The 27,728-nt window shown below is 45.2% G+C and overlaps 1 protein-coding gene across 2 annotated transcripts in view; it reads left to right on the forward strand.

The window, feature by feature from the left end:
- CASS4 (Cas scaffold protein family member 4) overlaps positions 1-20,081 on the forward strand; it is a 44,627-nt gene extending 24,546 nt beyond the window's left edge. For both annotated transcript variants that reach the window (XM_002747700.6, XM_008996159.5), the window contains exons 3-7: positions 5,074-5,175; positions 9,910-9,990; positions 11,567-12,859; positions 14,380-14,457; positions 18,041-20,081. In XM_002747700.6, coding sequence (XP_002747746.5) covers positions 5,074-5,175; positions 9,910-9,990; positions 11,567-12,859; positions 14,380-14,457; positions 18,041-18,451 — 1,965 coding nt within the window. In that variant the 3' untranslated portion in view covers positions 18,452-20,081. The remainder of the gene's footprint in view (positions 1-5,073; positions 5,176-9,909; positions 9,991-11,566; positions 12,860-14,379; positions 14,458-18,040) is intronic.
- The last annotated feature ends 7,647 nt before the right edge of the window (positions 20,082-27,728 follow it).

Raw genomic sequence — 27,728 nt, forward strand, 5'->3', positions numbered from 1 at the left:
GCAGTAACAATCAGTTAAGGATTTTCGGATCCACAGAAAAGGCTGGCATCTCCCCCTGCTCATGCCACTCAATACAGTGCCAGGCTCCTACAAGGTGCTCAGTAAATATCAGTTGCATGAACAAAATTGACCATACACAACATACGGTTTCAGAAAGGTGGAGTCCACTGTCAACTGCTAGATTGACATTTGTGTGAAAGGAAAGATGGGTTTACTATTGAAATTTAACTTTGAAAACTGATCAGGGCATTAGCAATGAGATATGTCCTTGATGTTAAGCACATCAACAATTTGAGCCCTTGCTTGTGCAGGCTGCGGCTAACAACAGAAACCACAAGGAAATTCAGGGGGGTCCCTTTAACCACTGACCAGGGTTCTTGAGGTGGCCAAAGTAAAACACGGGGGGAGTTTCCTGCCCTGTTTCCCTTCCTTAAGCTCCCTCCATGTCTGCCCTACCTATAAGTTACACGTTTGCTCCCTTCCTTCTCTATTTATTTACTTTTTTTTTTGGACCCGGAGTCTCGCTCTGTCACCCAGGCTGGAGTGTAATAGCACTGTAACCTCTGCCTCCTGGGTTCCAGAGATTCTGATGCCTCAGCCTCCCAAGTAGCTGGGATTACAGGTTCCTGCCACCAGGCCTGGCTAATTTTTTTTTTTTTTTTTTTTTTTTTGTATTTTTAGTAGAGACAGGGTTTGCCATGTTGCCCAGGCTGGTCTCAAACTCCTGACCTCAGGTGATCCGTCCATGTTGGCCTCCCAAAGTGCTGGGATTACAGGCATGAGCCACCAAACTAGTGGCTCAGAGCTACCTGTTCTTCCATTTGAAATGTAGTTTCTGGGCAGTTTTAGCCTCAGGGCTAATGGCTAGATGACAGGGCAGAGAGGAGATGCCTGCCTTTTCTGTGGATCAGAAAATCCTTAACTGATTGTTAACTGCTCTTCTGAGTTCTTCTAGCTGTCCCAGAAACCAAGTGAGATGGCTTTCCTGGCTTGTAAGCCACAGACCACATTTCTTGCTAAGAGACCCCAAGCACAAAGCAGGCAAGAAATTAAAAAATATTTTGTTTTTTGAGATGCAGTTTTGCTCTTGTCGCCCAGGCTAGAGTGCAGTGGCGTGATCTCAGCTTACTGCAACCTCCGCTTCCCGGCTTCAAAGGGTCCTCCTGCCTCAGTCTCCTGAGTAGCTGGGACTGCTGGCACACACAACAGTTAGAACTGTTTGCCCATGGCGACTTCACAGGCTTGGAACACAGCCTTTGCCAGTCATTTCATGGACTGTTTTTTAAATCTGTGTTGACAGTCTGTATGCTAAGAGCGGCCCGAAATTAACGTTCATCAACGTATAAATATGTCATTTTTCTTAAGCTGTCCTAAGAGAGGCGTCTATGTGTCAGAATCAGACATCTCTATAGCTGGACGAGATCTCTGCATATCTTTAGATTAGAACAAGTCTTCATTTTACAGATGAGGACATTAATTCCCAGGGAGGTGAAATGGCTCATGCAGAGTCACACAGCTGATGAAGCATGACCTCCATCACCCCCAAAACAGAGCCCTTATTCCTTGATCTTCTTTCACCTGACTCTCTGGCTGACACCATTCTTTCCAATGAACACTTTATTGAAATCTCACCTACAGATGCTAAGTAACAGCTCAGTAACTTATATCCAGACCAAGAAACAACAAAGCTAGCAGACCAGAAGCCCCCAGTGCCTTCTCTCTGCCACTTCCCCACCAGGGTGACCACTATCTGGAGCTTTGTTTTACCTTTTATTCCAACTTCCTATAATGTGCTGGCCTAATTTTTAAAAACCACACACATAAAGAACATATTTGATTTCAGTTTATATTCAGAAGGGCCTCTTTGGTATTCAAGAGAAAAGGGCCAGATTTCCTGGTGAAATTGCTCTTGGACCACTATTTCCTAAACTGGAGTTTCCTTCCATCTCCCTAAACCTTTCGAAACCGTGTTTCTCAAACATGTTCCTTAACTGATCACCACACTGGACCTACATTTTCCAAGAAGCACTGGGCATTTTTGAGCTGGCTTCCTTCCATCTGAAATGTCATACCCAGGAAAGTCCCTTTGCTCTGCAGAGGTGCTCTTATAAGAGCACCTATAGGCATAGCAGACCCCATAGTCAGCCATCAGAATAAAACGGGCCTGAAGTCACAGGAGAGGAAACGGCCTTGGGACAGCGTTTGGAAAGGGACTGCGGTAGGAGAAAGCTTGGTGTGTTCGAATAAGCTGGGAGGGAGGAGAAACAGACATGACAGCCAATGGTCAGAGACACTCACTCAAGGTCCCTGGGCATGGCTGGTACGTAGGCTGTCTGGGCTGGTGAGAAGCTTGGATTTCTGGCCCGACACAGTGGCTCATGCCTGTAATCTTTGCACATTGGGAGGCCAAGGCAGACGGAAACCATCCTGGCCAAAATGGTGAAATTCCGTCTCTACTAAAAATACAAAAAAGTAGTAGGATGTGGTGGCAGGCACCTGTAATCCCAGCTACTCAGGAAGCTGAGGCAGCAGAATCACTTGAACCCAGGAGGCAGAGGTTGCAGTGAGCCAAGATGGCACCATTATACTCCAGCCTGAGTGGCAGAGCAAGACTCTGTCTCCAAAAAAAAAAAAAAACAGAAACAAAACTTGGATTTCATTTCATTCAAAATGTAATGGGAAACCACTGATGGGCTTGTCCACCTAGACCAATCAGCCTGAGACCACCAAGAACAAAATCAATTTATTAAATGTAGAGAGGAGCAGAGCAGAGGAACCACGGGGCAGCTCACAAACAGGAAAAGGCAGCGTAAGGATGAGATGGGGAAAGGTGGGGTTTAGGCAAAATCTAAGCCAAGCTGTGCCTTCATAGGCTCTGTGCAAAACAGGGCAGCATGCAGGCTGGACGTGGCCGCCCTCTCCTTGGGAACCACTAATCGGAGATAGAGGGGAGTGCTAGGCCCGGAAACCCCTGTCCAAAGTACCACATGAGGACCTGGGGATCGAGGCTGCTTCTCTGTCAATGACTCAGATCCCCCACGCAGGAGTAGGATGTTTCATTCTTACTGATAGCACTTTGAAGAGCTGTGTTTCGAGAGCCTAGGATTTTAGAGAACCAAGTTTCTCAGGGAATAAGAAAGCAGTCATCACTCAATGAAGTGGGCTGTTTTGACATGTGACAGCTGCAGCATGTCCTTGGAAGAAATGTTCATCCTGTTTGCATTGCAGCTGCTTTATCTGCGTCCTTGAGTCTAGCCAGATGAATGGTGGGGCAGATTTTTACACTGTGTGCTAATGTTTACCATCCAAGCTGTGCACATCCGTTCACCAAAAACCAACAGATAAACCTCGCACGTACCACATGCCATTCCCAGTGCTGCATCCTGGGGACACCGTGATGGATGGAGGGAAACTGAGCAGTCCTCAGAAACTGTCCCTCCACCTGCATTTCCCTCCCCTACCTCCCCACTCTGCATATTGAAACCCTAACCAGCCCCTGAGCCTACTTGGAAAGCCCCCTACTCAGCGACAGCTCCTTGGGACCCCGGTGGGAAATACATTCTCCCTGTCCGAGACTCCAGAGCATCACCCTGTCATCTCTTCCGGGTCCTGTGTTGCTTCCCAGCCTGTGTCCTTGGTGTGCTCAGACCTCATTTCCCTCTTAAACGGTAAGCTCCCGGCAGACAGCATCCTCTACTCCAGAAGAAATCGCCCATTCCTCGGCCCCTCCTGGAGATGTTCTAGTTCAGGAGGTCTGAATGAGAGTCTTGGCAGCTGTATTCTTTTTTTTTTTTTTTTTTTTTTTTTTGAGACAGAGTCTCCACTCTGTCACCAGGCTAGAGTGCAGTGGCAGGATCTTGGCTCACTACAACCTCTGCCTCCCGGGTTCAAGCAATTCTCCTGCCTCAGCCTCCCGAGTAGCTGGGACTACAGGCGCACGCCACCACCTCCAGCTAACTTTTTTGTGTTTTTAGTAGAGACGGGGGTTTCACCACGTTGGCCAGGATGGTCTTGATCTCTTGACCTCATGATCCACCCACCTCGTCCTCCCAAAGTACTGGGATTACATGTGTGAGCCACTGCACCTGGCCAGCAGCTGTATTCTTTTAAAGTTTTCTAGGTGACTCGGATCCCTGGCTGGGTTCAGAAGCTGCTCTGTGGCAACCAGTGTGGTACCCACCACTGAGCCGACAACATTGAGCTCTAAAGGATTAAGTTGAATCTGAAGTTCCTATGCACAGACCCAGGCTCCATGGCTGAGACCACGTTTCCCAAAATGGCTTGAGCAATAACTGGCCAAGTGCGCTCAATCAAATATAAATCAGATTCTCAATCCCACCGTTTGTAGGATAAAATGCAAACTCCTTAACTGACTGGTCTGTTAACCTTTCCCACTCCCTCTCTCCTTCTCCTCCCCCCTCACTCCTCTCCATCACTTTCACATGGCCAAGTTCTCTTCTGCCTCCCACTGCTGCCAGCAAAAGCTGCCAGCTGCAGTTCATCTGCTCACCTTCTGTGTCCCTGTCTCAGCTCAGGTGGCGAGTCCTGCGCTCCCAGGCCTCGGCTTCCTCCCACACCTTGTTAGTCCCCCACCTCGCGTCCTTACAGTCCCTCTGCCTGTCGCGTGCACATCTACAGCCTTGGCCCAGCTAGATGAATGTAGATGAATAACCCAGTATCAGAGTCACAGCCTCCTTGTCCCTAGAGAACATTAGAATCACCTGGCAAGCTTGTTAACAGTGCCGGTTCCCATGCCCCCCTCAATACCCAGAGACTCCATCCAACCAGCGTGGGCCCGGGAATCTGCATGTTAACCTGCCTCAGGTGAACTTCCCAGGTGAGGCAGATGTAGGACACCTGGGCCCCCCATGAGGCAGGCTGCCTCCACCAGGAGCCTCCCACCTGCACCCTGATGTTCTCAGTCTTGAGAGTGAAAAGCCTGCATCAGGGGTGCTCGGTGACACCCTCAGTGTGCCCACCCAGCTGTCTGCTTTTGGAGAGATGACTTTGAACCCGATTGTGATCATCAGAGTGACATTTCCTTTCCCTCTGCTCTCCTCCTTTCTCTCCAAGGCCATCCTCACACTTCCCAGACCTGCCCGAGCCTCGCTGCCTACTCTGCCTTCCCAGGTATATGATGTGCCTACCCAGCACTGGGGCCCCGGGGCCCTGAAGGTGAGTCTTGTTCAGGGACCCTGCACCACCCAGACTTCTGCGTCCAGGGTCTGGGGTTCTTGGCATCATGCCCACATTGCATTTCAGCATTGGAGAGGCCAGGGGCTCAGTCCTCTCAGCCTCCAGAATACACATCACCACTCAGAGGCCAACTTTAAAAACTTTTTATCTTGGAGCCCAGGCCTGCTCTGGAAAATATTATGACTACTTGAGTTCTGAATATTTTGAAATTTTTACTTTTCATATAGAATAGATTTTTTTTTTCTTTTTCTCTTTGAGATGGAGTCTTGCTATGTTGACCAGGCTAGTCTTGAACTCCTAGCCTCAAGCCATCCTCCCATCTCAGCCTCCCAAAGTGTTGGGATTACAGGCGTAAGCCACCACACCCAGCTATCATTTATAATAGATATTTAATATATGTGTGTGTGTGTGCATACACATATACACACACTTTGTGTGTGTGTGTGTGAGACAGAGTCTTGCTCTGTAGCCAGGCTGGAGTGCAGTGGCGCAATCTCGGCTCACTGCAACCTCCACTTCCTGGGTTCAAGCAATTCTTCTGCCTCAGCCTCCCGAGTAGCTGAGACCACAGGCGTGTGCCACCACGCCCAGCTAATTTTTGTATTTTTTTAGTAGAGCCAGGGTTTCACCATGTTGGCCAGGATGGTCTCAATCTTTTGACCTCTCGATCCGCCCACCTCGGCCTCCCAAAGTGCTGGGATTACAGGCATGAGCCACCTCACCTGGGCTACACACACATATTTTTAAAAATAATATTTTGAAGGATGTGCACCACAGTCTCAACGTGGATTATCACTGATTATCTCAACATTATCTCTGGGGGAAGAAATTTTAGTTGTTTCTTTTTTAACTTGCTTGTATGTAAGTGGAACATCAAATGTGCAAGACATGCTTCATGTGATCAAAAAATAGCTTTGCTGTAATCCCAGCACTTTGGGAGGCCGAGGCAGGTGGATCACGAGGTCAAGTGATCGAGACCATCCTGGTCAACATGGTGAAACCCCATCTCTACAAAAAATACAAAAAATTAGCTGGGCATGGTGGCACGTGTCTGTAATCCCAGCTACTCAGGAGGCTGACGCAGGAGAATTGCCTGAAACCAGGAGGTGGACGTTGCCGTGAGCCGAGATCGCACCATGGCACTCCAGCCTGGGTAACAGGAGCGAAACTCCGTCTCAAAAAAAAAAAAATGCTTTGCTTCTTAGCCCAGAAGAAACCACTCTGCGGTGGCGTTCTCCCTGCCCAGATCAGTAGCTCCTAACTTCTGTTGTATGCGAAAGCATCTAAGAGCGTTAGCCATCCTGGTGCCTGTGTCCCAAGTCCAGAGACTGTGAATCAGGTCTAGGTGGGGCCCACACAGCAGGATGTTTAAAAGCTCTCAGGTAGGCCGGGCGCTGTGGCTCAAGCCTGTAATCCCAGCATTTTGGGAGGCCGAGGCGGGTGGATCACGAGAGATCGAGACCATCCTGGTCAACGTGGTGAAACCCCGTCTCCACTAAAAATACAAAAAATTAGCTGGGCATGGTGGCACGTGCCTGTAATCCCAGCTACTCAGGAGGCTGAGGCGGGAGAATTGCCTGAACCCGGGAGACAGAAGTTGTGGTGAGCCAAGATTGCACCATTGCACTGCAGCCTGGGTAATAAGAGCGAAACTCCGTCTCAAAAAAAAAAAAAAAAGCTTTCAGGTGATTCTACTGTACAAGCCAGGCTTGACAACCACAGTTCCAGCCTAAATAAAATTCCAAGCAGGCTCTGTGACTTCTTGGTCACTCACAGGTAACAAGTCACTTTAGGCCAGGCGTGGCATCTCCTGTAATCCCAGCACTTTGGGAGGCCAAGGCAAGAGGATCACCTGAGGTCAGGAGTTCGAGACCAGCCTGGCCAACATGGAGAAACCCCGTCTCTACTAAAAATACAAAAATTAGCTGGGCATGGTGGTGCACGCCTGTAGTTCCAGCTACTAGGGAGGCTGAGGTAGGAGAATCACTTGAACCCGGGAAGTGGAGGTTGCAGTGAGCCAAGATCGCACCACTGCACTCTAGCCAGGTTGACAGAACAAGACTCTGTCTGAAAAAAAATAAAAATTAAAAAAATTTTTTAAAAGTCACTTTAGCCTCCTCAGGCTCAGTTGAGGAATTTACTTGTCCAAGCCATAATCAAACTTTCTAGTTCATTTAAAGCCAAAGCTCCTGCTGCCTGGGTTGGCCTGCTTGCTCCAGGAATTGTCTGGGTTCTCTGCTGGTTCACCATCTCAAGTTTCTATCTCTTCTCACTCACTGGGTGGTCTCAGACTCCTGCAGGGCTGCAAGAGGCAGGCAGGGAAAGGGGTGTGAGGGAGAAAGGCCCCAGTTCTGTTAGGCTGCTAAAGCAGTGGCTGGTGGGCAAGTGGATTCTTTCCCTTCTGGGCATTCCTGTAAGTGGCATGTCCTCTGACCCCACCTCCTACCCCTCACCTCCTTGCTGAGCATCTTTATCTCGAAGTCCCTCCAGATGGACAAATGCTCCTCCCTTAGCTCTGGGGCAGGCAGGTCATCTCCAGCCACACCCTCCTGAGAGTCCCTGAGCCATTCCTCCCTGGCTCTTGCTCCAGCTCGTGAGATCCATGCCTGGTCCATGACAAACACACAAACCCTCTTTGCCATGATAGACTCCAGGAGCACAGGCACTTGCTGTGGGCGCAAAAGTTATCAATGAAAACACACTTATACAACTCACTTCACTCACCTTGCTCTAATCCCAGCCCCACTAGATCCTGTCTTTATGTAAAAGTCTGACCTGTTGTTCACCACGATTTTTTTGCATGATGATTTTCTTAAATATTGCATTTAAAATAGTATTTACCTTGGTGACCAAGTTTTCAGATGCCCTCTTAATGCCATGCCCATGTCAAGTGCTTTGCTCTCCTCCCTGGGTCCTGGCCTGAGAACTGGCCATCACAGAAAGGTGCCACTCTGCATTTTGTCCTCAGCCTCTCTCTTTTCACCTTTCCCAAGAAAGAGTCAGCCCCCATCCACTGTAATCCCAAGCTCAGGGGACACAACTCAAGTCACTGAATGACCCATGGGAGCATTTGATGGTTTGCTTTTGGAGAGTGAAAGGCAACCCTGCTGCACCCCACCCCATTTCCCAGCTGAGGAGAACCCTCAGGAGACTCACAGCCCAACTTTCTCTAAAGAAGCCCCTTCCAACGTCCAGCTGTTTCTCTCTTTCTTTGCAAAACCTGTTTTGGTGCTCTCTTGCCTTGCTTTGGAAATTGTCACCTGTTTTTTGTATCCTAATATATATGTTTTTAAATTATTGTATACATTACATTATTATTATATTTATATTATATGTAATATAATATATATAATATAATATAACATAATAATATAAATATAATCTATAATATATATAATTATATTATATAAAATATATATTTTATATTTTTTAGCCACTATACCCAGCCTGACAATCAGATTTTTAAGAAGCACTGTACTGGCTGGGCATGGTGGCTCACGCCTGTAATCCCAGCATTTTGGGAGGCCAAGGTGGGTGGATCATGAGGTCAGGAGTTCGAGACCAGCCTGGCCAAGATGTTGAAACCCCGTCTCAACTAAAAATACAAAAATTAACTGGGCTCGGTGGCACACACCTGTAATCTCAGCTACTCAGGAGGCTGAGGCAAGAGAATCACTTGAACCTGGGAGGCAGAGGTTGCAGTGAGCCGAGATTGCACCACTGCACTCCAGCCTGGGTGACAGAGTGAGACCCTGTTTAAAAAAAAGAAGCACAGTGCCTGGCACTTCGGTCCATGGTAAGACATACATTTATCAAATGAGTCGCTCACACCCTGTTTTTATTACTCTCATGATGTGTAGTGTCATCGGCACATCATGAGAGCAATAAAATGTCTGGTCATTAGTAGGCAAGCATTAAATATTTGCAGAATAGTTATGACTGATAAACACAGGAAAATTTCTACTGAGAAAAACAAGAAAGAAAACAGACATATTAGATCTCAATCTCATTTATCCTCTGACTTAATTTTAAGATGAACTCAGCTGGGTGCGGTGGTGGGGTGGCTCACGCCTATAATCCCAGCACTTTGGGAGGCCAAGGGGGGGAAGATCACTTGAGATCAGGAGTTCAAGACCAACCTGGCCAACATAGTGAAACCCCACTTCCACTAAAAATACAAAAAATTAGCTGGGTGTGGCGGTGCGTGCCTATAATCTCAGCTACTCGGGAGACTGAGGCAGGAGAATCACTTGAACCTGGGAGGTAGAGGTTGCAGTGAGCCGGGATTGCACCACTGCACTCCAGCCTGGGTGACAGAGCAAGACTCTGTCTCAAACAAAAGGGAGGGGGACGAACTCAAAGAAGACAAACTACCCCTTTTAACTTCAGCAACTGCAGTTGATGCTCTGTTGTCCACTCCCCCTCCACCTTTGGTTGAGAAGTCTCTTTTTAAAGCAAAAAGTCCATTGTTTAATGTATACACTGTGACGAGAAAAACTTGGGACTGTAACATCCCCTGCACTGCCCTAAACAAGGAAGATGGGAGACCCCTCACCTAGATTTCCACCGTTACAGTACCATGACCAAGAGCACCAAAACGTCTTCAGGAATTTGTGTCTTCCTTTGGAAAAATCACTCATATCGGGAGAGTTCGTGATGTGTAGCCACTAGGAAAGAAACATTCAAGTTGTCTGCATTTGTGGTCTCTCCCAGGAGCCAGAGAAGCGGCAGTTATATGACATACCAGCCAGCCCCAAGAAGGCAGGACTCCATCCCCCCACCGGCCAAGCAAGTGTAAGTACAAGAAGGTGCTCAGGTGCAGTGTTACGAGCAACAAAAATCCTCTCAGAAATGTTATTAGCTTGGAGCCAGGTATGGTGGCTAAAGCCTGTAATCCCAGGACTTTGGGAGGCTGAGGCAAGTGGATCACCTGAGGTCAGGAGTTCGAGACCAGCCTGGCCAAAATGGTGAAACCCCATCTCTATAAAAATACAAATATTGGGGCTGGGCGTGGTAGCTCACGCCTGTAATCCCAGCACTTTGGGAGGCCGAGGCGGGTGGATCACGAGGTCAAGAGATCGAGACCATCCTGGTCAACATGATGAAACCCCGTCTCTACTAAAAATACAAAAAATTAGGCCGGGCACGGTGGCTCAAGCCTGTAATCCTGGCACTTTGGGAGGCTGAGGCGGGTGGATCACGAGGTCAAGAGATCGAGACCATCCTGGTCAACATGGTGAAACCCCGTCTCTACTAAAAATACAAAAAATTAGCTGGGCATGGTGGCGCGTGCCTGTAATCCCAGCTACTCAGGAGGCTGAGGCAGGAGAATTGCCTGAACCCAGAAGGTGGAGGTTGCGGTGAGCTGAGATCACGCCATCACACACTCCAGCCTGGGTAACAAGAGCAAAACTCCATCTCAAAAAAAACAAAAAACAAAAAACAAATATTGGCTAGGTGTGGTGGTGGGCACCTGTAATCTTAGCATTTTGAAAGGCTGAGGTGGGCAGATCACTTGAGGTCAGGAGTTCAAGACCAGCCTGGCCAACATGGTGAAACTCTGTCTCTACTAAAATACAAAAATTTTTTAAATATATTATTAGCTTGGTCAAAAATTAGAATGCAAATTCCTCATAACAGAGACCTATTGCATTTGAGGTAAAACCTCTCATTGTGCTTGTGTTTAGGAATAGCACTAATTATGTGGTTTGGGATATGTCATTTAACATCTCTGTTTTTATGGGTTGGGAGTATTAAGTGAGGTAATCCTGCAAAGAACCCAGGACAGTGCCTGGCACAGAACAAAAGTTATATAATGGCTTCTTATCATGCCAGACCTCAGGGACATGCTGTGATACAGTACACTTTTATCTGTACTGGGGAAACGGCTTTATTTGAAATCTGTGTAATCCGTGTTTATAATATGATTCTACCATGTGTCCCACAGACACACTTACACCCAAGGTCATTAGGGAATATCTTACAAGAAGGCTGGCATCTCAGCTGTGTCGGGGGGATGCATAGGAGTTTGGTGGATGGAAAAGAAAGGGTTGCAAGGGCATTCAGAGCAGAGGAACCAGTTTGGGCAAAATGAAATACAGGGGCATGAGTCAGTTTTCTGAGTTCAGGGCAAAGTAAGTAGCTTGGGTGGCTGGACCCGTAAGCCGGTTATGGCAGACGAGGTGGGTCGGCGTGGTGGAAATGGAAAGAAACGAGGCTCAAAAGAATTGTGAAGGACCTTGAGTGGTAACGGAAATGGGGAGCCACTGAAGGAACTTGAGTAGGGGAGTGATGATGAGATTTAAACAAGGCATTAACACCCTCATTTGAAAGCTACTAACCCGGACCACTGTGTGTGGTTCTTCCACAGGCTCAGGGTGTTCCCCAGTTATCACCGACTACCTTAAGAAGAGGTGGCTACAGCACATTACCAAATCCTCAGAAATCAGAATGGATTTATGACACTCCAGGAAAGACCAGCATCAGAAACATGTCTCTCACCAGCTTTGCGGAAGAATCAGGGCCCCACATTGTCCCCAGTTCCAGCTCTACTTTCCATAATCCTCCTAGTGGCAGAGCCAGGTCCCTCACTCCACAACTGAACAACAGGGTGCCTATGCAGAAAAAACTCAGTGTTCCAGAAATTCCTTCCTATGGCTTTCTCGCACCCAGAGACACATTTCCTTTGGATACAGATGTCAGCTACAAGGTTCCTTCAAGCTTTCTGATGCCCCGAGTGGAACAGCAGAACACCAAGCCCAACATTTATGACATCCCTAAAGCAATGTCCAGTGTGTTTCCGGCTGGGAAGGAACTGACGAAAATAAATGAGGTGTCAGAGAATTCCACAGGCCATGATTCCTCATGGTTCTCCAGGCGGACAACTTCCCTATCTCCAGAACCCAAGAGATTATCAGTTTCCAGTTCTGACAGCAGAGCTAGCGTCGTTTCTTCATGCTCCACCACATCCACTGACTCCTCCTCCAGCTCCTCCTCAGAGGAGTCAGCAAAGGAGCTCTTCTTGGACCTGGACGTGGCCAAGGAGACAGTGATGGCTCTGCAGCACAAGGTGGTCAGCTCTGTCGCTGGCCTGATGCTCTTTGTCAGTAGGAAGTGGAGATTCCGAGACTATCTGGAGGCCAATATTGATGCAATCCACAGGGCCACTGATCACATAGAAGAATCTGTAAGAGAATTTCTGGATTTTGCCCAAGGAGTCCATGGGACTGCCTGTAACCTCACTGGCAGTCACCTTCAGAACAGAATTCGTGACCAGATGCAGACAATCTCCAACTCCTACCGCATCCTGCTTGAAACAAAGGAAAGCTTGGACAATCGCCATTGGCCTCTGGAAGTTCTTGTGACTGACAATGTCCAGAACAGCCCAGATGACCTTGAGAGGTTTGTCATGGTGGCACGGATGCTTCCAGAAGACATCAAGAGGTTTGCCTCCATTGTCATTGCCAATGGAAGGCTCCTTTTTAAGCAGAACGATGAGACTGTTCAATTGACCCCAAATGCAGAATTTAAGTGTAAAAAATGTATCCAACCTCCCCAAAGAGAAACTGAATCATACCAAAACAGTACCCTTTCCACTAAGCAAAGGGAAGATGAACACTCTTCTGAACTATTAAAGAAAAATAGAGCAAATATCTGTGGACAGGTGAGTTCAGAGTTCCAAGTGATCGAAAAAGGGACTTCAATTTTTACCGGGATTAGTTGCCACTAAGATGCTGAGACTCTTTTGAGAATGTGTAGGCTTTGGGGAGACGCTCATTCCATTTTCTATAAAATAAAATTTATGAAAGTAAAATTCTTGATGAAATCTTATTAACAAGTCAGACAAAGATAGGTCAGCATAGGCAGATAGGTCAGTTTATTTGGATTCCTTCTGAAAACTTTTGGGGTTAAAGTTTACCGTGATATTAGAATTAAAAAGGATTTTTTAAATTTCGTAAAAATCTGTTCCATGAGTAGATTTTTAAAACCTCACCACCAAGACTCCTTGCATTTTTGAAAGTTATAAATTGAGTCATTGTCAGTGTGTTTCTTAGCAACGGAAGAGGAAGTAGAAACATTCTTTCAAATTGCTCGTGGTCTGATCAGCCTCCAGACTTTAGCTCCTCTTAGAAATACTTTTCTGAGACTGGGTGTGGTGGCTCATGCCTGTAATTCCAACACTTTGGGAGACCAGTGCCGGAGGATCCCTTGAGGCAGGTGAGACCAGTCTGGGCAACATAGTAAGATCCCAGCTGTACAAAAAAATTTTTTTTAAATATCCAGGTGTGGTGGCTCATGCACTTGGGAGGATGAGTCAGGGGATCCCTTGAGACCATGAATTTGTGGTTACAGTGAGCTGTGATGGTGCCACTGCACTCCAGCCTGGGTGAGAGAGGGAGAGCTTGCCTCTAAAAAAAGAAAAGAAAAAAATAAGAAAGAGGTGGGGTGTGGTGGCTCACACCTCTAAACCCAGCACTTTGGGATGTTGAGGCAAGCAGATCACTTGAGGTCAGGAGTTTGAGACCAGCCTGGCCAACATGGTGAAACCCCATCTCAACTAAAAATACAAAAATTAACTGGGTGTGGTGGTACACACCTCTAATCCCAGCTACTCTGGAGGCTGAGGCAGGAGATTGCTTGAATCTAGGGGGCGGAGTTTGCAGTGAGCCAAGACTGCATCACTGCCCTCTAGCCTGGACAACAGAGCAAGACTTTGTCTCAAGGAAAAAAAAAAAAAAAAAGACTTTTCTGGATGAGTTCAGACATTATAGAATGAGATGCCTTAGTTCAGGGATTATAAGCCTTAAGAGGCCCACCAGTCACTTGGGGACTGTGTCAAGGAGATAATTTCCTGCTTTAAGCCCCGACCTTTGCGTTCTGCTGAAATGCCTGGTGGTGTAGGAGCTTTAACACATTCTAGGAATCTGGATGTTTAAAATTTACATACACATATATATAACTTGAAACAAAGCTGTGTGGGTCATTATATCAGGCCATGTTGATAGGCAAAATTCAGCCTTTGGGCTCCCAAAGTCTCCTTTGGTTGAGAAAAGGAATCAGTAGGCAGAACCATCAACAGAAAATGTGAGAAAGAATGCTCAAGTCTTAAAGCGAACTTAAACAGTTACATAGTAGTGTAAAAAACCACTCACTTTGGTAATTTGAAGGGATTTTCTTTTTCAGACTTTGCCTAACTTAGAAGAGAAAGAGAAACCTATCTTGGAACAAAGGTCAGATGAAAGCAAAGACTTGGGAGTCACGGTAAGCTATCGCACTCACTCTAAAACTTCTGGTTCATGCACTTTATTGCTAGATATGTCTCATCATGCTACAGATAGCTCAGCATGGCAGCCGTGATCCACATGGGCGAAAGTTCGTTTTTGTGATTCTTTGTCCTTTATTTTAGCAAGAGAATGCTAGAGACCACTGAGTCTGATGAACAAACCCCAGGGAATGGAAAGTGAAGCATTAGCGATTAGCGAAATGACTCTAGGTGCTCTGCAGGGCTGCTGTGGGTGGCACTGACAGGGCTGAACAGGACTGACTCATGTCCTCTTTGACATTCTGTTTCAATGTTTCTGATTACAACAGCAAATCTTCATTTGGGGCTTGTATATCCCCAGCACCTCTTTGACACTTGATGTTCTTCCTTTTTTTTTTTCCCAAAAAAAAAAAATCAGAGATGTTATCATTGTGCTTATTTTTATTGGTTTCCTTCTATTTGTGGTAAATGACAGTAGTTTTCCATTTATTATTTTTAAGAGTTTCCTTTAAATTAATGTAAGTTAAAAAAAAAATGGGTCCATTTAAAGCAAAGGAATGAAGCCAGTGGAGGTTAAGAGGAAGGTGGAAAGAGTACAACTTGTAAAGGTTGTAAGGATTGTCTCTGAATAACTGAAGCTTGGGAAACTTACCTAGGTTATAAGGCAGATGCCATAGAGGGTGGAAGGAAAGCAAAGAGATGGCGAATGATTAGGATGAGGTCCTGTACCTTCTCGGAGGCAAACTAGGACAAGAACCCAGGTCTCTTGACGCTCAGCTCTCCAAACACTAGTCTTTGGGCCTGCCATATTGCTGACAGTCATGCTATTTTGTTCCACATTAAATATGCCTTAGACTAGTGGTTCTCAAACTTGAATGTCTCACAATCACCTATGACGTTTGTTAAAACTCACATGGCTGGCTGGGTGCCGTGGCTCGTGCCTGTAATCCCAGCACTTTGGAGGCTGAGGCGGGTGGATCACCTGAGGTTACGAGTTTGAGACCAGCCTGGCCAACATGGTGAAGCCCCATCTCTACTAAAAATATGAAAAATTCGCTGGACATGGTGGCGGGAGCCTGTAATCCCAGCTGCTCAGAAGGCTGAGACAGGAGAATTGCTTGAACCTGGGAACGGAGGTTGCAGTGAGCCAAGATTGCATGATTGCACTCCAGCCTGGGTAACAAGAGCAAGATACGATCTCAAGAAAACAAACAAACTCACATGGCTGGGCCTCACTCTCAGAGTTTTTGATCTAGTAGGTCTGGGGTGGAACATAATAATGTGCATTTCTAGCAAGTTTGCAGGCGATATTGATGCTTCCGGTCAAAGGACCACACTTAGAAAGCCCCCACTTCAGAGTGACAGCACTTCTCAGTGGCAGCCTGGGGCACCGTTGACCATTGGCTGGACAGTTCTCCATTGCATGGGATGAACTGTTCAGCATCCCAGAACTTGCCCACTTACTGCCTACAGAAGTCCCTAGTCAATATGATAACCAAAACTATCTCCACGCATTTCCAGCACCCCAAGTTAAGAATCGTAGCACATTTTTAACCTACCTACAGTTAATATATTTTCACTTAAAATGATCATTATCTGATGTCTACCTCTACCTCATTACTTCTCATTATTTCTAAGCTCTTTTTTTTTTTTTTTTTTTTTTTTTTAAGATGGAGTCTCACTCTCACCCAGGTGCAAGTGCAGTGGTGTGATCTCGGCTAATTGCAACCTCTGCCTCACAGGTTCAAGTGATTCTCCTGCCTCAGCCTCCCAAGCAGCTGAGACTACAGATGCATGCCACCACAACTGGCTAATTTTTGTATTTTTAGTAGAGACAGGGTTTCACCATGTTGGCAAGGCTCGTCTTGAACTCCTGACCTCGAGTAACCCTCCCACCTCAGCCTCCCAAAGTGCTGGGATTACAGGCATGAGTCACTGCGCCCCCTGCCTTTTTGTTTTTCCTTTGAGGCAGGGTTTTGCTGTGTTTCCCAGGCTGGAGTGCAGTGGCAAGATTATGGTTCATTGCAGCTTCCACCTCCCAGGTTCAAGTGAACCCACCTCAGGCTCCTGCGTAGCTGGGACTACAGGCTCATACCACCATACCTGGCTAATTTTTGTTTCGTTTTTGGTAGAGACAGAGCTTCACATGTTGCCAAAGCTAGTTGTGAACTCCTCAAGTTAAGTGATCCTCCTGCCTCGGCCTCCCACAGTGCTGGAATTACAGATGTGGGTCACTGCACCCGACCTGCTTCATTCTTATACTCCCTGCTTCCAAAGAGTCCATCTGAACTGACATTTCAATCTTTCCTTCATTTTCAATGACAAAGACAATCATTGTTTTCATTTTCCAAATATGCAGTTCTAATGATGAATGTGCTTCTTCGAAGTATACCTTTCTCCTCCTTGTCTAATTCCCCTCCAGCCCCTGGAAACATACTCCCCTTCTGAAAAAATCAGTTCTATATCCTATGTGTCTGAATGCTTCCAGGGTGTGGATTCTGGGATAATAAGTAAATGCGAGCGTGTGAAATTTAATGAAAAGAAAGTGAGTTTCAAACATAGAGCTCCATATCTCTAATTTGCTAATGGAATGGCCCGAGGCAGCCTGTTTTCTACTCTAAGCTTCACCTTTCAATTGCTACCTGGAGTTGTGGCCACTAAGGTAGATACTGAAATCTTTCGAGAGTATATAGGATTTGGGGAGATGTTGATTCTATTTACCAGAAAATAAAATTCATGATGTAAAATTTTGATGAAACTTTATTAGAAAAATAAATATTTTAATATTAAGGCAAAAAATAAAAAATAATATTAAGGCAGATAGGTCAGGATATTTGATTTCTTCTAGAAATTTTGAGGATTCTGGTATACCTCTATATTGAAACCAGAGAGGATTTTTAAACGTTTTAAAATCTGTTCTTTGAGAAAATTTTAAATCTCACCAACAAGTTTTCCTGCATTGTTAAATTTATAAATTTAGCTGGGCACAGTGGCTCACACTGGTAATCCCAGCACTTTAGGAGGCTGAGGTGGGTGGATCATTTGAGGTCAGGAGTTTGAAACCAGCCTGGCCAACATGGTGAAACCCCATCTCTAGTTAAAATACAAAAATTAGTGAGGTGTGGTCGTGGGTGCCTGTAATCCCAGCTACTCAGGAGGCTGATGCAGGATAATCGCTTGAACCCAGAAGGTAGAAGTTGCAGTAAGCTGAGACTGCACTACTGCACTCCAGCCTGGGAGACAGAGCAAGACTGTCTCAAAAAAAAAAGTTATAAATATAGTTATTGCCAATGTGTTTCTTAAAATGCATTTCTTATGGCTGGTTTATTGAGGTGATTGACTGAAATTATATATGAATATATTATATAATATGATATGTTTATATATTTTATATGTTACAGTGCTCTGAAAACATCAACATTAATTTGTTAGATAACTGCTGCAGTATTGGGCTTCCCAAACAAAACCATGCTTTTTTTAAAAAAAATAAGCAGTCTTGCAAATCCAGCCCTAACAGGAAAGGGCAGACAGCCACAGCCCATTGATCAAATCTCTTGTCTATTTTCTCCCTCCCTTCTTTAGAATCCTGGCTCTCTTCTACCCCAGACTTTGAGTCAACAGACTCCTGAGAAGAAACCCCACCTGTCTGAACACTGCCGGCTCTACTTTGGGGCGCTCTTCAAAGCCATCAGCGCATTTCTCAGCAGCCTCGGCAGCAGCCAGCCCCCAGATATCCTGATCACTCAGAGCAAGCTGGTCATCATGGTGGGACAGAAGCTGGTGGACACGCTGTGCAAGGAAACTCAGGAGAGAGACGTGCGCAATGAGATCCTCCACAGCAGCAGTCACCTCTGCAGCCTGCTCAAGGATGTAGCGCTGGCCACTAAGAATGCGGTGCTCCAGTACCCCAGCCCTGCAGCACTGGGGCACCTCCAGGCGGAGGCCGAGAAGCTGGAGCAACACACGCGGCAGTTCAGAGGAACATTGGGATGAGGACATTCTACCTCCCTTCCTCCTCTGTAGCGTCACACCCACAGCTGTGCAACTCTGTTCTATGGGAAAAGCCAGCCAGGACAGACACTGATGAGCTGAAACAGACCGGGTGCCCAAAGCTGGTAGGACCAAGTGCCTAAGCAACCCCAGGGCATTGACTGACCCCACAGGGGGTCAGGAAAGAGAGTCAGGAATGAGGTAAAGACCTTGTGAGGTTTAGCACATGTGGAGTATGCAGTATTAGCTTGAAGTGACATTGTGGAAATAATATTTTATATTGATTAAATGTGTGCATTATTTTGTTTGTTTTGAGATGGAGTCATGCTCTATAATACAGGCTGGAGTGCAGTGGCCCGATCTCGGCTCACTGCAACCTCCACCTTCTGGGTTGAAGCAATTCTCCTGTCTCAGCCTCCCAAGTAGCTGGGACTACAGGTGTGTGACCCCACACCCAGCTAATTTTTGTATTTTTTTTAAATGAAAAGTCTCACACATTTATTATTGAACCCAGCCAACCAATGTGTTCATACCAGACTCAGAAAAAATATATTCCCAATAAAACATGTCTAACTCTCCAGGTAGTGGTGATATTTTCAGCTTGATATGGTAACATGATCGTGACCCTCAACCAGCATAAACCTGTGTGCCATCTCATGTGCAATTCCTATAGGCCCAGCTGGGTTCTTCTCCAATGTCTCCTTTTGGAGTTGTACCTGATTTTATGACCAGTTTTCATCTGAATCCACTGGGGAGTAGGGCAATTTTACTTTGTTTCTTGGTCAGGAATCATTTAATCCTGAAAGTCTTGGTAAGAAGACATGGTGAGAAGTGAAGTCAAACACACACCATGATGGCAGAGAAAGGAAGAGCTAATTTTTATATTTTTAATAGAGATGGAGTTTCACCATGTTAGCCAGGCTGGTCTGGAACTCGTGACCTCAGGTGATCCACCCGCCTCAGCCTCCCAAAGTGCTGGGATTATAGGCGTGAGCCACCATGCCCGACGTGTGTGTGTTTTAAATTCACTCATTTAACCTTATTTATTGGATGCCCACTACGTGCCAAGTTCCAGGTGCTAGAGACATAGCAGTGTATCAGAGGCCTTGCCCTCTTGGAACTTACAATCTAGTGGGAGTCAGACAGTAAAGTGCAGAAGAAACACATACATAGTATAGGAGGTATCAGGAAAAAAGTAAGTAGGGGAAGCACAAGAGAACTTATTTTCAAATGGTTAATTTTTGTTGCATCCATTAGAAAATACAGTAAGTTTTTTTGTTGTTGTTTTGAATTGAATTAATTCTGTGAGATTGGTACAAATTATGTATGTGTCTTGTACCCATAAATATATATTTTTGCTATGTTACTTTAACCTAGTTAAAGATATATATATTTGCAACATAACGTGATCTGTTGGGTTCTCTATTAATTTATTTCATATAGTACAGATTCTGTATTGATAAATTCTACTGCTCAATTTGAAAAATTTTATATTTTGTCTCAAATCTGTTACAATTTATGTTGGTTGGTGCAAAAGCAATTGTGGTTTTGGCCATGGAAAGTAATGGCCAAAACTGCGATTGCTTTTGAACCACCCTAATACTATTAAATATAATCATGACTTTAAACATCATTTGCAGTATTCTTTTTTTTTTTTTTAATGGAAAAGTCTTTGGTCTGTGTCACCCAAGTAAAGCCTCCAGTGTTGCCTTTTGTCATTCCAGTGCTTCTCCCTGAAGTCTGCAGGGAGATGCAGCAGAGGCAAGTTCGTAGGCACCAGATTGTGCTAGAAAACAAAACCATCACCTTTGGTGGTGCAGACAGGAAGGCGTGGCGTGGACACAGACACAGAAATGGCATGGAGCTCCCCTCAACTCAAACCACCTCCTCTTCCTCTCCCTGTAGCCAAGTCCTCAGCTCCTGTGACCATGGTTATATCATCACTTCATTTTAAGTGAAGGTCTGGGTCCCCTAGACACATAAACACCTCTGCAGCCTGGAAGAGGATCTCCGGCTGTAAGTCACCTGAAATGATACCAAGTCCAACTCCTGCTACTGTTACTTTGGTAGGCACTTCTAAAATGTTGACTGCTGGAGGTTGGTGATTTTTATTGAGGTAGTCTCAGGGTCCTCACAAAGAATGATCCCATCTTTGTGAGGCTTGGTTCACTACAATTGGATCGAGAGGCCCTCCAGGGGCCTGTTTTTTGAACAGCCATGATCTGCATCCGTTAGGACTCCTCTTTTTTTTTCTTTTGAGACAGAGTCTTGCTCTGTCGCCAGGCTGGAGTGTAGTGGCATGATCTTGGCTCACTACAACCTCCACCTCCCAGGTTCAAGTGATTCTCCTGCCTCAACCTCCCAAGTAGCTGGGACCACAGGCATGCACCACCATACCCAGCTAGTTTTTGTATTTTTAGCAGAGATGGGGTTTCACCACGTTGGCCAGGATGGTCTTGATCTCGGCCTCATGATCCTCCTGCCTTGGCCTCCCAAAGTGCTGGGATTACAGGCATGAACCATTGCGCCTGGGCAGGACTCCTCTTACCAAGGATAGAAAATTATGTCCAATCTATCTTAAGCAATAAAGGAAATTCATTAGCTCATATATCTTAAAATCATCCAGGGGCAAACTGGTCGCAAGGCTGGCTTGTTTCAGGGGCTCCAATAGTGTCATCCAGGACCAGTTTCTCGGTCCCACTTTCTCTGGGTTAACTCCCATGATTGTGAGGTGGTTTTCCCAGGTTACACTCTTCTTGATTAATGGACAGAGGAGAAGAAAAGGCCATGATTCAGCTTGGATTGGCTTCAATCAGGTGCATGCTCCTGAAAGCTCCATGATAAGCAGGGCATGGAACACCCATGTTAAGTTAGATCTGGAATTCCCACCCACCCCACACACACTCTCCCATATGTCCTGAGAGGTAATAGGATTGCTCTTTCAAGCACTGTGATGGGCCTGAGGTTTCATCCTTGAAATTAACAAGTTAGCCTGTCACCATTTCATGGATGCTGACAGAAGACATGAGATTCTGGGATCAGAGACAATGTCAGTGGTCCCAAGACCACTGCCAGGCAATGAGTCACTAGGAAAACTCACAGGACTCAGAACAGAGTCATACTCACAGCTGGGACTTATTACAGTGAACAGATGCAAAGTGAAATCAGCAAGGGGAAGAGGTACCTGGGGTGAAATCTAGGGGAGACCAGGCACAAGCTTCCAAGAGTTTTCTCCCGAGAAGTCACGCAGGACATGCTTAATTCACCCCAGCAACAATTGTGACATGTGTGAAATGTTGTCAACCAGGAAAGCTTATGAGAGCCTCAGCAGCCAGGTTTTACTGGGGACTGATCAGGTAGGAAGCCTCTTCCTGGCACCTACCAACTTTCCAGGCTCCCAGAAGGAAAGCAGGTGTTCAGCATGAATCACAGTTTGTACAGACAGTTTAGGCCCAATGAGCCATTCTTATAAATTCTGGCAATGGTGGGAACCCTCCCAAAATCCAAGTTCCCATGCACCAACTGAAGATCAACCTTGCAGACTGGTCTTCACAAGGATATTTGTCAGGCCTGCAGTGTTCATTCTTCTGTGTATGGGGACAAAGGACTCTTTTTCATGACATTGCAAGCAACTTTGTTTCACCTTCACATCATTTCCCACGTCCCCCAAGTCCCAGGGGGTGATGCAGTGGTGGGCTCAGGTGGATGCTGCACACATAGGTTTGTGTCAAAGCCAAGGAACCTTAGCATAGAAATCCCCAATCTTTTATAATGGGCTCTAAGCAAATTTGACCAGGCTTTGCCTCAGAGGGAGACATCATCTCTCTACTACATAGGTAATATATGTTACAGACATGCAATACAGATGCTAGATACGTAATACAGATGTTATATATGTGACATATATCTCACCTATATATATTTAGACACACACACACACTTATATGTATATAAACAGGGTGTCACTCCATCACCCAGACTGGAATACAGTGGTGCAAACATAACTCACTGTAGCCTCAAACTCCTGGGTTCAAGCAATTTTCTTGCCTCAGCCTGCAAAACTGCTGTGATTACAGGTGTGAGCCATTGTGCCTAGCCCTCATTTTTAATATATCACATACCAAACAAACCTGCCCTCTGCTCTGGAGGGAGACATTATCTCTCTCTTCCAAGGCTGCTGGAAGACGGTTAAACAACATCCTTTAAAAGATGGTTCATAACAAAATGCCATTGGTGGCACTGCTCTGAAATGTGCAGAAAGGCAAGAGACCTGTGGAGAACTGTGTCCTGACAGGATCCCCTAACAAAAGCCAGGAATAGATCGGGGGGACTCAAGATGGCGCTGTGAGAACAACCCAGGATTGGAGCTCTCGTTGTGTCCGCGGAGAGGGACATGGATGAATCTGGAGAACATCATCCTCAGCAAACTGACACAAGAACAGAAAATGAAACACCGCATATTCTCACTCATAGGTGGGTGATGAAAAATGAGGACACATGGACACAGAAAGGGGAGTACTAAACACTGGGGTCTATTGGGGGGAAAAGGGGAGGGCCAGTGGGAGGGGGAAGTGGGGAGGGATAGCCTGGGGAGAAATGCCAAATGTGGGTGAAGGGGAGAAGAAAAGCAAAGCACACTGCCATGTGTGTACCTACGCAACTGTCTTGCATGCTCTGCTCATGTACCTCAAAACCTAAAATCCAATAAAAAATTAAAAAAAAAAAAAAAAGCCAGGAATATTTGCAAGAAGGAGGGATTAGGCCAGACTTGGTGGCTCATGCCTGAAATCCCAGCACTTTGAGAGGCTGAGGCAGGGCAGGAGGGTTGCTTGAGCACAGGAGTTTGAGAGCAGCCTGGGCAACAAAGCAAGATGCTGTCTCTACAAAAAATACCAAAAGATTAGCTGGGCCTGATAGTACACACCTGTAGTCTCAGCTACTTGGGAGGCTACAGTGGGAGGATCACTTGAGCTCAGGAATTCGAGGCTGCAGTGAGCCATGATCACACCACTGCACTCCAGTCTGCGTGACAGAGTATGACTTCATCTCAAAAAACAGAAAATAAAAAAGAGGAGGGATTATTAGAGGAGGCAAACATAAATTTTTATTGCAGTGGATAAAATCATGTTTTACACATATTAATAACAGTGGCACATATTTATTACATGATTAGTACATTGCCACTAAAGCATTTCTAATGCTTTACATTCTTCAACTTAGTCCTTCACAACTGAGGGTTTCATAGTGTTCTCATAGGTAACGAAAGTCCTTTTTTTTTTTGAGATGAATCCAAATTGAAGACCTTTGTCAATAAAGTACAAAACCACTGCATGTAAAATAATGAAAAATGCTGCTGTTAGCTAAATGTGTTTCCTTTCTGTTTTTTTTTTTAAACAGAGTGTTTCCAGGGTGAATTTCCACTGATTAATAAGATGATCACTTCTGAAAAAAAATTCAAATAAAATTAAACACAATTTTTTAGCTTTTGGTAACTTTTTGCTTAGTATTTTGCTTAATGCCCAGAATTCTATACGGTTTCCTCTCAAGGAAGGAAGAGGAAATGGTGGGTAGTGTGGTGGTAGCAACTTGACCTCAACTAAGTCAAATTTTATCAGAAGGCTGGAAGTGGTGAAGAGCCCATGTTGGAGATCCTCCAGTTAGTTCGACAAGTGGTGGGAAGGTGTGTTTGTGGTTTGGTGGCAACTATGTTTTTTATAAACATTTAAAAAAAATGTTTATGTTTTCCCTGTGCATGCAACCCAGCTCCCAGAAAGTTGCCTATTTGTATGTGCACTTATAAGGAGGTGAATCAAAGCTACTTGCAAATGCCCTTCTCCTTTCATTCATTCATTTCTCAAATAGTCGTTGAGTACCTACCTCCTGTTTGTCCAGGCCTTTGCTGATTGCTAGAGATGCTGCAGGAAACAGAACAAAGGCTCTGGAGCATGGTGCTTTCTTACCAGTCATGGGAGATTAAAAAAAAAAACAAAAAAAAAAACAGGCAGGAGGTAGGAGAGGTGCTCTTCTGGAATGCAAAATAGAAGGCAGTGCCCAAAACACTGTGTATAAATAATATTTTGACGTGATTATTTTGAAGAAATAAAAATCAAAGCAAAAAATCCATGGTGAACAAGATGTCAAAATTTATATTTATAACTTGATATTAGCGTGATAAATGCAGAGAGGAACATAAAGCAAGATGGGGCTAACGTGACGGCAGAGCAGTGCTATTTTGGATGGAGGTCAGGGAAGATGGCACCAAGGCGGGGTCCCAGGAACACAGGGCTGGATCACCTGAGGGAGCCAGCTGGGAACACATAAAGAGAAAGCATGTCCCTGGAGAAGGATCAGCAAGTCATGTGCACAGAGGTAGGAGAGGAGAGTGACCAGGGTGGCTGGAACCTAGTAAGGAAAGGAACAGTGGCCAATATTAGATGGGAGGGGTGGCCAGGGGCCAGTTCATGCAAAGCTTTGTGTATTGCCAGAATTATTTTGAATATTTCTTCCCTAAAACTGCAAACTGAAAGTAATTTTTTCTTGAAATATTTCAAGACTTGCTTCAGTGTTCTACTTTGTTTTAACCTTCTTTGGGGTTCCTTCCTGTATACGACCTTAAAGGATGGTTGTAAAGTTCTTCAAACATTTTTCATATATAGTGTCTTAGTCCATCTTGTACATCATCTGGCAAGGACCTTTGTGCTACATCATCGCATGATGAAAGGTGTAAGGGCAAGAGAGCAAGAGAGGGCCCAACTCAATTATAACAAGTCCACTCTCTCGATCACCAACCCACTCCCAAGATCACAGCATTAATCCATTCATGAGAGCAGAGCCCTCGTGACCTAATCACCTCTTATGAGTCCTCAACTCCCAGCACTGTTGCATTGGGATTAAATTTCCAACACATGAAATTTGGGGGACACATTCAAACCATAGCAGATTGTTTTAAAAATGTTTAATGCCAACTCTTACAATGAGTTATGCTAAGCAGCAGCTGTGGAAGAGCCCATGAGCAGAGCCACCAGGAAATCAAACCTACCATGGCTCAGAAGTCTGGCATATTTGGGACCTACTATAAGGACTTACTGTAACAGCATTTAAAGTGCTTGTTCTTAGGCTGAGATTCAGAAGGCCAGGAGTAAAATACAAATATGTATAAGCTATGTGAAACGTCATATGTGCTAATCAATACTTTTCTGGAGATTTACTTCAAACTTTTTATCAAATTCTCAAATAGGTCCAATGATTCCCAAAAGATTAAGAAATACTGGTTTTACTAGAGGGTAATGATTTGATTTTCCTTTTTATGATTTCATTCCTCTGCTTCCACTCAAATCCATGGCTTGGCTGGGACAAAGTTGTCTCCAAAGATTCTTGTAAGCGAATATCCTTTATTAGTTCATTCAACAAGGGAGTGGAAGAGGCAGCAGACAATGATGTCAGCTGCTTCCCAGCAGAGCTGGGAGAATAAATGGCTCAAGCCCAGTAAAATGCTGAACATAGCACCTGACATGGCAGCCAGCGCTCAACACCTAGTTGCTACCAATGATAATAAACCTCACAAAAGTTCTAGTTGTGTATAGTCTGTGGCATAGAGTAGCCTAGAAACCAATATTCTAAAAGAGGAAACCAATGAGGAAGAGAAAAAAAAATGCAGCTACCTGAGCTAGAACACCAGCACAGCTGGCACTGTTGGGTTTTATCAGCAGCATTTGGGGAAGCAGTTAAGTCAGATGGGCCTCATTGGAGACAGCCCCTCATCTTCTTTTTTTTTTTAATTTTTCACTTATTTTTTATTTGTTTAAGTTCTGAGATACATGTGCAGATCGTGCAGGATTGTTACACAGGTATACACATGCCATGGAGGTTTGCTGTATCCATCCCCCATCATCTACATTAGGGGAACATCACATACCGGGGCCTGTTGGGGGGTGGGGGGGCTAGGGGAGGGATAGCAGGGGGTGGGGAGATTGGGGAGGGATAACGTTAGGACAGCCCCTCATCTTCTGCTCCTTCTACTCACCAGCTGTGGGACCCTGAACAAAGACAACTTGCACATCTGAGTCTTGGGTTTTCATACGCAAAATAGGAGGCATTATACCCTCTAACTTCTAAGGTTGTTGTGAGCCCAAAGGGAAAGAATGCCTACAAATCTCCCAGTGCATGCATGGTCATGGTTTAATAAAGAGCTGCTATTTTTGTCTTCTCTTCCCCAAATGAGAAAAGAGCACTGGTTTGAGTCTTTCTAGAGATGCTGATGTTTCTGCTGTTTTGTATCTGACCTTCTGTCCTGTGCTGTGAGAAAGAACTAATCCTAGCACTCATTCCCAGGTCTCTCACTAGCTATGTGACCCTGAAGGAGTCATTTGATCTTTCCATACTTCTGTCTCCTCACTAGTAAGTGGAATTCTAATAGCACTAACCAGTTTTAGTATCTGCCAAAACTAGGCTTTTGACCCCTTTCTCAATGAATTTATACTTTCTTTTGGTTTACTGAGGATATGTATTCATATACTGAGTGTGCCAAAGACTCTTTTAGGCACTGATAACACATGGAATAAAACGAAGTCCTGGCCAGACGCGGTGGCTCACGCCTGTAATCTCAACACTTTGGGAGGCTGAGGCAGGTGGATAACCTGAGGTCAGGAGTTCAAGACAAGCCTGCCATCATGGTAAAACCTCGTCTCTACTAAAAATACAAAGATTAGCCAGGCATGGTGGCAGGTGCCTGTAGTCTCAGCAACTGGGGAGACTGAGGCAAGAGAATGGCTTGAGCACGGGAGGTGGAGGTTACAGGGAATTGAGATCGTGTCACTGCACTCCAATCTGGGCAAGAGAGTGAGACCCCATCCCAAAAAACAAAAACAAAACAAATCAACAACAACGACAAAAACCAAAAAACGAAGTCCCTACCCTCATAGAGCTTAGTCATTGTGGGTTAGCATAGAAGTAAATCAATCTGAGACCAACTGATTAAAGGGATTATTTTTTTAAATTCCCATTAATCACAGTAACAAGTACCCCAAGCTTACATGCAGCCCTTGAAGTTTTCACATCCACATATTTTCTGGGCACCTGTTCTCAAGTAAAAAATATTTTCAGCGTTTATATGTTTCAGTTAGGTCAACAGGGTAACATCCAGTCATAAAGGTCTGCCTTCTTGGCAATGGAGAAACATTCCCATCATGTATATACAAATACATGCATACATACATATATATGTATTAGTCACAGAGTCTTGCTCTGTTGCCTAGGCTGGAGTGCAGTGGCATGATCATAG

The sequence above is a fragment of the Callithrix jacchus genome, chromosome 5, assembly GCF_049354715.1.
Source record: "Callithrix jacchus isolate 240 chromosome 5, calJac240_pri, whole genome shotgun sequence".
In the NCBI taxonomy this organism is placed as follows: Eukaryota; Metazoa; Chordata; class Mammalia; order Primates; family Cebidae; genus Callithrix; species Callithrix jacchus.